The sequence below is a fragment of the Lycium ferocissimum genome, chromosome 7 (assembly GCF_029784015.1).
Source record: "Lycium ferocissimum isolate CSIRO_LF1 chromosome 7, AGI_CSIRO_Lferr_CH_V1, whole genome shotgun sequence".
NCBI lineage: Eukaryota > Viridiplantae > Streptophyta > Magnoliopsida > Solanales > Solanaceae > Lycium > Lycium ferocissimum.
The window spans coordinates 13746188-13755834 of NC_081348.1; the positions used below are offsets into that span (position 1 = coordinate 13746188).

The 9647-nt window shown below is 34.4% G+C and overlaps 1 protein-coding gene across 1 annotated transcript; it reads right to left on the reverse strand.

The window, feature by feature from the left end:
- Window positions 1–1946: 1946 nt before the first annotated feature.
- On the reverse strand, window positions 1947–8631 carry LOC132063427 (nucleoside hydrolase 3-like). Its single transcript, XM_059455955.1, has 12 exons — window positions 8231–8631; window positions 7276–7455; window positions 7010–7120; window positions 5811–6146; window positions 5519–5695; window positions 5121–5405; window positions 4682–4804; window positions 4272–4469; window positions 3644–3897; window positions 3262–3466; window positions 2635–2940; window positions 1947–2486 (listed from the first exon to the last, which is right to left on the reverse strand). Exons 1-12 carry the CDS (start codon window positions 8438–8440, stop codon window positions 2178–2180), a joined length of 2694 nt encoding a protein of 897 aa, XP_059311938.1. The 5' UTR covers window positions 8441–8631; the 3' UTR covers window positions 1947–2177.
- Window positions 8632–9647: the final 1016 nt, after the last annotated feature.

A 9647-nucleotide genomic window follows, 5' to 3' on the forward strand; every position in this document is an offset into this window, starting at 1 on the left:
TAGCGCCTTTGGTGTTTGATTTTTTTCCATATCCATGTTCGAACTTGAAACATGGATGTTTATGTTTTTCCTAAAAGTTTTTTTTTTTTTATTTAGAACTAAAAACTTCAAAATTAGGATATAAGTTATAATGTCAATAAAATTTGAGAATTAAATATTCTAAAATGGAATAAAATATTCAAGTGTTAAAGTAACTAATGGATATGCGAGGTTGTTGTTGTTGTTGTTATTATATTAATTGCTTAACACAAATTATATTTCTTTAGTTAAAATATGTGGGTTCGTAGAAATTGTGTTACATCTGGGGTAGAGATAATAATATTTTTCAATGTGTGTATTAAAATGTTTTTGTCAATAGTCAAAGACTGTACAAATTATTAATTAAGAATATTTTCAACTTTAAAGTAAAACAAGTATAGCGTTTGGTGTTTGATTTGTTTTAACTTGAAACATGGATGTTGGTTTTTCCTTTTTTTTTTAAAAAAAAGAAAAAGAATTTCAATAAAAAGCTAAAATAATTTTCAAGTGTTAAAGTAACTAATGGATATGTTTGCGCTTAGTGCGATTGTGAAATATATTTTCTTTTATAATATAAAAATATTAGATTTAATGAAAGAAAAAAGGAAAATTCAGAAAAAAATTATCATAGATAAATGATATAAAAGTATAAACATTAATCCCCATATTTAGTATAAAATACTCCCTCCAGATCAAAAAAAGAGTCCACTTAGCCTTTTTTTCTTGGATAAAAAAAAGAGTCCACTTAGCAAATCAAGAAAAAATTAACCTTATTTTTCCATATTTGCCCCTATTAAGTGTTATATGATCAAATTTCAATGCCTATTTAATTAGGGGTAGTTTAGTCAAATTATCTATTTTTGTCAGTGAGTTAGATTTTCTTGCCAAGATGTGCGAATGGTAAGTGTTCTTTTTTTGATCCGGAGGGAGTATCTGTTTATATCAAAGAAAGGAATTTTTACAAATAAATGCACAAAAAGTATCATCGACATGGTAATTGATAAGCAAAAGAGCCATAAGAGTTGTCGAACCTTATTCTGAGCATTAATTTCATACAAAAACAAAGAAAATCAAACAATTGAAACTTCCTTCCCGATTAACAAAACAAAAAGGAAAACCTAGCACATTGTAAGTCCTACTCTTAGTAATGACCAAAGCCACGATTTTGAAGACTGTCGAAGATTCTGGAAAAGTCTCATGATGTTTAAAACTAAGGCATTAAGTAAAATAGAATGAGAGATTTTCTATGAGATGCCTCATGTTTGATTTACTATGTTCTAACTTGAAAAAGACTATTAGAAGTCGTATTTACTTTGTAATTGAGCAGAATAACGGCCACCATATATCATTTTCCCTTTTGTACAACTTGCATCAAATCAAAAATAAATAAAAGGATAACAAAAGGAGAAAAATCTGATCATCAATGAAGTTGGCTATATATAGGATGAAAAACAGTGATGAAACTTTCTTTTATGTTGATCTAAAAATTTGGTAGGTGTATATATATATATATATATATATATATATTTGCATTTTGTAAAGTTTAATTACTCTTTCATCTCTATTTCATTATTTCATACATTTCCATTAAAATACCCACAACTCCTTTCCTATTTCATAATTACTACAATCTTCACAACTCTTTAGCATAATGTGCATAACCTAACTACTTCCAAATGATTAATATACATGTTCCTTTTATTGATAATCACCAAAGTATGCGGCCTATAAATAGAGGTATTGTTAATCATCAAATGCAAATAAACTGCAGTTCAAGCCTCAAGGAAGCTAATATAAAAACTTCAACTTCTTATTGATAATAATTTTCAATATGTTAAAAGTTGACTGGTAACTGTTAGAATATGTAGGATAGCTTACTAGTGAACTATGGGAAAGGCACACTCTTTTCAATATGGATGAATGACCTATGAGTAAAATAATCTTCCTTTATTTCCTTCCCATTATAACCACTTTCACTGTGTAACTATATGTACAATTTTGTAACTATTGCTTGAGCACCAAGAATGAGTAAGTGGCAATTGTTTTCAAGAACCAGAGGTGTCAAAAATCATCTAAAGAAGCCTAAAAACCAAAAAAGAGAGAGAAAAGAAGGACAAAAGAACTTTTTTTTTTTGGAAGAAAAAGCAGTGGAAGAGCAATTAAGGGGTAGTTTCCTTTCTATTGGATGGTGTATTCCAAATTCTTCTCTGTTCATCAAAGCTTCCAACTACTGCAGACTGCTTTACATCACCTAGTCGATTTGCAAAAGCATTATAATAAGCTATTGGATCCAGATTCTCCAATACTTTCACTGATTTGCCTTGCTTTTCGTCGATAATTGTCTGTCCATCTTCAGATTCATACCCCGAGGCAGTGACTTTTATGTTCTTGACACCAAATGTTGATTTTACTACAGAATAACCACCAGCCAAAACTACTGCTCCAAGGATTTCTCCAAGAAATGTATCCTGTTGTGATACAAACCATAAGTAGCTAGCACGGTTTAACAAACCTGATTCAACACATTGCGGCTAATGCTACTCATATAACATTGCAGTAAAAATTAGAAAAACGCGAAGAAGAAGTTTAGGACAAACTGAGATGAGGATTATTTACCATATGCTGGTATTTAAGATGTGTCTTTTGCAGGTGGTGTAACCTTGATAGCAAACGCCTAGCAAAGATTGCTTCAGGTGTCCTTCTAGTCAGATTAAGCCTTCGAAGAATTTCAGGAAATGCACTGACTTTCTGCTGAATGCCAAGTGGAATGAGAGTGATATCAAGATCTGAACTCAAAACTGTCTGTGCTGCTAGAGGGTCAAGAAACATATTCAGTTCCGCAAATCTATTAGAAGGAACATTGATCACATTTCCCTTCTCAGTGTTATCATGATTGATGTGCCCCCCAACAATTAGTATATCCTGCATCATAAGATGTGCTTTCTCATTATGGAATGTCTACTCCAGATATCTCAAGCTCTATTTTCAGCAAAGGAACCTTTATGTAGCGGTCAGCCATAGTGTAAGAGAGATAGCAAAATGGTAGTTTACGATCTTAACATTGTCGCAGTTGGGTGATAAAAAATACTCGACATAACAGACTTAAACTACACGAGGGACTAGGAACATAGTATGCAGCTAGGACCTCATACGTGGTCCAGGATAGATATATTAGTACAGTTCCTGAATGAGTAATTCGCCCTGGTCTTTCTCGTAAGACTGCAAGGGTAGAGAAATGCTTGCCTTGATAGCTTTGGTCATATTCATGCCTGCAAGAACAATCTTTGCTATATTAGTCAATGGACCATTGGTTAAAATGGTAACCTTAGATCCTGGATCAAGTGATTTCACTGCTGACTCCCATACTTCTAGTGCTAGAGGTTGTCTGAGTTCAGGATGATCAGTATCTCTGAGAGCTCCATATTTCACAGAATTTTCAGCTGTATATCTGAAATTATTTGGAACAAGCAGTAGATCAGAAAAAATTGCACATTACACTAATGGACATGTGAAGGTAAATTGCTAAAATAAGCAAACATGAAATGTCAATGCTTAACAAGATACATTTTACAGAAATCTAATGTTTCTTCTTTAGGCAAATGATTTACACTAGTAGACAATGTACCTGCGAGGACTTCGAGGCAAAGAACGAGATAAACCATAAAGAGTATCTGAATCCAGAAATCCACCACTTCCTTGTGGGATAACCTTGTTGTACTTGCAGTCACCAACTGCATAGAAAACAGGATCAGACTTGTTCATTGCAAACACGTCTCCACGGCCCACGGGAATGTCATCACGACCCATCATATGAAGCAAATCATACACAGAATCAATTGTTGCAGCGTTTGCCCAGCCAGTTGTACTCACAATTATAGCCTGAATGGAAGAAGATATCGCACATTGACAAGCATTACTTTCCCAAATTAGTTATTTACAAAATTTAGTCCTTTATCTTAGACTCAGCCAGTTTCTGCAATGTCACTCAAGGTAGAGGAAGTTTTCTTACGAAAGGCCAAAAATTCATCAATTTATTTCAAATGTAAACAGAACTGGAAAACACATTTTTGGATAAAGAGTTGAGCATGAATTGATGCAATTTTACCACCCATTTAAGAATTTTACTGGAACATACTTTGGTTTGCTGAAAATAATTTTCTTAACAGATTCTGATGGTAAACAAAACAAAATAACATCTAGATCCAGTCTGAATTTGCAGTTAAGGATCCTAGTGAAAATAGAAGGTCATTTACCATGAGATTGATTTCTTCTACTGGTAACTTAAGGAGATAAAAGAGAGCAAGAAAATCTCCAGCACTCATATCCATATCAAACACAACGTTCTTCCCAAGATGCTTGCCCCTGAAATCTGGTTTGTAAAGTACTTTTCTGTAATAAGGAAATTGCATAGAAAAGTTAAATCTTCCAGTGTTTTCTCTTCGGTTTAATACCTGCAACATGGAAAATATAGTATTAGCTTCGAAATGGTATGTACTTTTATCTTAAATGTGTAACGTGAGAAGGTCACAGGCAAACATGAGCTCAGAATAGATAAAAAGGAAATGCACCTTGCAAGTATATTGCATTGGTATAATCATTTGATTAGAAACCGGTAGCATATGAAATACAACCAATTTAGACTAGAAATTAGTTTAGAACTTACGTCCAGAAAGCTAACGAAAAACTCTCTGTCCAGTTCAGTGTTAGCATTTCGATTAGGTTTCGCTCTTATAGCAACGAGAATAGGCACTCCTCCTGGACCAAAAACTTCTTTTGTATAACCATCCTGATAAACAGACCAACTCAGAATACATAACAATACGAAGTTTAAGCGTAGAGTAGTGAATAAAAAATCAGAAAGGAAAGAAGGAAATAATATATCAATCTGTCTCCAAACTCATCTTAGTTGATTGAGAACACAAAGAGTCATAAATATATGGGAACGAAAGAAACTTTGAATTTCTATACCATGAGAGACTTAAGACTCTCAGGTCCAATAAGGAGTTAAATCATGATTTGGCAAGTTACAACAAAATGTCATCTTTACTAGAGACAATAACTAAAAACCATAATCCAGATAATGACCTGAAACAATTCATCACCTGGCATCCGCCTCTCCTGTTCTTTTCTATGCAAAATGGATCACGAAGCCTAGTCTGAACATGGCCACTGTGAACTCCATTTCGTGCTATGTTGAACTTTGGAGTTATATGACCATCAAAAATTGGATTTGATCCATCAGAAATCCCATATGGCTTGTTTGAAGTAACTACAGTGATATTGATATACTCCATTTCTGCAAATTCATTTTCTCCGTGCTGGTTGTGTTGTTTCCGCATGATTGAAGCAGCTACACCAGACATAAAGGAGTCCCACATAAAATAACTCTGCGTTTAGCAACACAAAATAAATCTGCATTTAGCAACATTCTCATCAGTAAATCACATTTTTCACTGATGTTTTGATATAACTAAGTATTTACCAAGCTCTAAAATGTTACCGTGTTGAATTGGTCATCAAACCAAGTATCACGAGCCATTTTCAGGGACTTGAAACAGTATTGTGCCTCGTAAGTGTGCTGATTCTTCTCAAAAGTCTCAATAAACTTTTCAGTTACTGGAATGGTGTTTGTGGCATCCAATGGGACAAGAGTAACTGGAATGCCAGAATGAATTACCTACATAAGGGAATGATGACAGTTGCTGACTATTAAAATTAGCTACAATATATGGCAACACCACATGTCAAAATAAAAGAACATGCAGTGGAAGGCCTATTGATTTTTGTAATACCTGATACGCAGCAAAAGGATCCATAAAGAAATTAAACTCTGCATAAGGGTTGCTTGTGTAATCTGTGAATAAATTGCCAATGTCACCACATTGCTGAGGTTGGCAAGAGGAACTGACATTCTTTGGACAGCAGCCTGCAGGATTCTTTGACCTTACACCACCTCCCATTATGTAAATGTGCTCAATATTTTTCTTTAAATGTGGATTGCTTAGAAGAAATAGTGCAAAATTCGTATGTGACGCGATGAGAAAAACTACTGTGGGCCCAGATGAAATTGTGTTGATCATTACTTGCTGAGCTGTTGGCTGTCGAAGTGGTGAATAATGTCTCTTCCCCTGTTGAGAAGTGAAAGATTAACATGTTATGAAAACGTTTTAACTTCAGGGAACTAAGCACTTCATCTAGACATAGTAATTTCATGAGGGATAGAACTCAGGGGCGAATTTAGGTATTAAAAAAAGTTCACGTGAACACATGGTCATCCGATTAAACTCGGTATATTATGTGTATAATTCTTAAAATATATCTAGTATTACCTTTTGGAACCTATGCTACAAAAGGCTTAGTGGTGTACTTTGTTGAAAGCTAAGTTATTTACCTAGAGGTTCAAGGATCAATCCCCACTTAATGCATTTTTTCCTTCTTTTTTTAGTAGTGAACCCATCCTCTACAAATCCTAGATTCGCCTCTGATAGAACTGATCCTATCCTCAAATAGTTGCATTAGTGCCAACTCTACAGATTCACATTCAGCATTAAGGCTCTTCACTATTCACATACAAGAATCAGTTATATAATTTGTGCAATAAACTAATACTCTCATTTATACGCTGTATGTCATATCGTTGTGACTGTTTGACAGCAAAGAAAGATAGTTTTAAGAAGGCAGTGGCCCTTGGCTGATTAAAAGATATTCTGCCGTTACATTCAACCATACCGCAGCCTGAAGTTAAAGTGTCTAATTGTGTTTCTTCTTGTGTAAAACCAGAAAAGAACAGAAAAGAGAGATAATAATTAGGTAAAATAGTCTGTGCTTTACACAGGAGCATCAGAGAATTGAACACTGTATGGTGATATGAACAGACAGGTGGAAGATAAAAAGTGATCACTATTGTATAACCTAGATCAACAATTTTATTAATGTGGTTAAGGCAGTTAGACAAAGTTATCCTCCATGCAGATATAATGCAAAATGTTACCTGTGGGAGGAAGCTCTTTCTGAATCCAAAATTTGAGTCAATGTCCAAACGTCCTCCGGGACCCATAGGAATAGCTTGTCTGTATCTACAATAACCAGCTGTATCATTTCCCTAACAAATCAGTGAAACATTAGAAACACATTCAAGTAAAGGAAAAAAATATGGAGATGTATAACTGACCAGCAATTTGACATTATAAACAAATGCTTAATTTCAACTTGCAGAATTGTGCCAAAGGTAGAGTAAATTGGAAAAATTATGTTCACCTGATCAATTATAGGGAGAAATCCACCAACATTTGGCAGAATGGTACCATTGGGAAGTATTCCACCTTCACCTCCCACACCAACAGCAATATCGTCACGCCCCATCATGTAAAGCATGTCATACACCTGATTTACAGCATGCCCTGCATCACTCCATGCATTTGTGCTAATAGTTATTGCCTGCACCAGAAATCTCCCTCAAGTTATTTTATAGGAAAACTTATGATTATGAGCTGGTAGTACGCGTCAATAGCATGACTTGTCAAGGGGATCGCCCCCTTCCAAGTTTAAATTACTTTCCATCACATGCTTTCAACAGAAATAATGAAGTAACGGTACAAGTTATTTGATCCTTATTCATGACTTCAAATAATTGTGACACTGCTTACTGATGAAAGTTCTTCAGAATGAAATCAGAGTAAAACTTTAGCAACTTTTCAATTAATCCCATGGAAGCCAAGACAGAAGATTGAGAATAGTTACCTGATTTCAAGAAGTATAGTTGAAGTAATCATTAGTAGCTGACTCAAATTTAAGAAAGTGACTCTTATTTGAAACTACTGTACAACAACAACAACAACATACCTGGTGTGTTCCCACAAAGTGGGGCCTGGGGAGGGTAGAATGTACACAGACCTTACCCCTACCTTAAAAGGTAGAGAGGAGGTTTCCGAAAGACTCTCGGCTTATTTGAAACTACTCTATAGAAAGAAATTAGAGCCAATTGAATTGAATCTCAAATATGGATTAGAAACTTTTTATTCCACCTTTAGCATGACACGAATTCTTGACACAGACATCAACATATTCAGATTATAGCTGATATCTAAAATCAAAGATGAAAAAGTTAAAAGAGGAGAACAAGTAATATACAAACCACAGAATTCCTACACAAAGAAAGACATGACATATATTTGAGAGCTTCAGAAACAAAAGTGAGAGTGAAAAAGCAAACCTTCAAGTCCATTTCTGATCTGTTAAGCTTTAAAAGGTACAACAGAGCAAATAAATCATCAGTATCCATATCTGTATCCACAAGAATTCCATGAGAGCGAAGACCCTTCACTCCACTGTACAAATTTGCCAAGAATATTAACACCATCATTATCATAAGAACAACTTTACGTAAAAATTCAACAAACAACACGTTCTCTTTCTCCTTCATCACAACAAAGCTCAAACTTTCTTTTTGGGGTTTGAGCCAGAGAAACTCTGCTTCTGATATCCTTGTTGCTTTATTTTTAGTTTCTTGAATGATGTTGAAACTATGACGTTAATAGCATTACTGATTCTTTTTGGTGGCGAGAGAGATGTAGAGTCTGAGAGTGGGAGTGGTGGTAGTAGAATTGTTGAAGAGAAAGAATGCGCAAGAGATTTTAAAGACACAATAAAATACTCATATATATTAAGTAGTCCGTGTACACTTGGCCTTTTTGTTTTGATACAAACTAGTGTTCACTAACATAATAATTAAGAAAGAATTATTTTTTTCTTTCAAATTTACCTCCATTTAGATAAGTGAATTTTATGTAATTAAGAAACTATATCGCAGTATATTCAATTAAGAGTAATTTAATTAAAATACTTATTTTTTTAAAAGTTTCTGTGTTAAAGATTAAGTGAACACTTATTTAGAACAGCAGGGAGTATTAATTTAACTCATCAATAGGTACAAAGTAACACTGCTCTTTTGCAGCAGGTACGAAAGCAATGCAGTAAGTACAAATCTGCAAGTGTTGCACTTTATTTTTATTTTTTTAACCGTAGTGTTACGCTTCTGTGTGCGCACCTCGATTAATTTCACGGGATATCCCGCCTTAGCCGCTTGCTTCCACCAGCAATAGATACCATGTAACTCTGCCTACTTTATTTTCTTTAGTTTCCACCCGATAAAATAAGATACGCGTTGCCCGTTTAGAGATAGATAATACAAGTGTTGCACTTTATTTTCATCCAAGCCACTAACTCTTTATACATTTGGTAATCATTTTCCAAACTTATTGGAGTACTAGTAGTCAAATTTAGATGAGTGATTTATAAAAATGGTTTCGGAAGTGGGTGGTCTTGAACTTTTAACCCCACTTGCCCCGTGGAAAAAATGTCTAATTTAACAAATTTTGACTTTTGACCTTGAAGGCTTGCACATGAGGCAAATGGGATTCAAAACCATCTATTTCCTAGGTCATTAGGTGCAATTTCCTGAATTTAGCTTTCGAAAGCATAGTTAATAAGAATAATTTTAATAAGATAAACACTTAATTAATGATTTCTTAAGTAGAATGCAAAATACATACAAACCGAAGAAATAGAAAGAAATCGAGGGGTACAAGGCATGAGCTTCTTACCAAACAAATTCAAGATTTAGAGCCCGT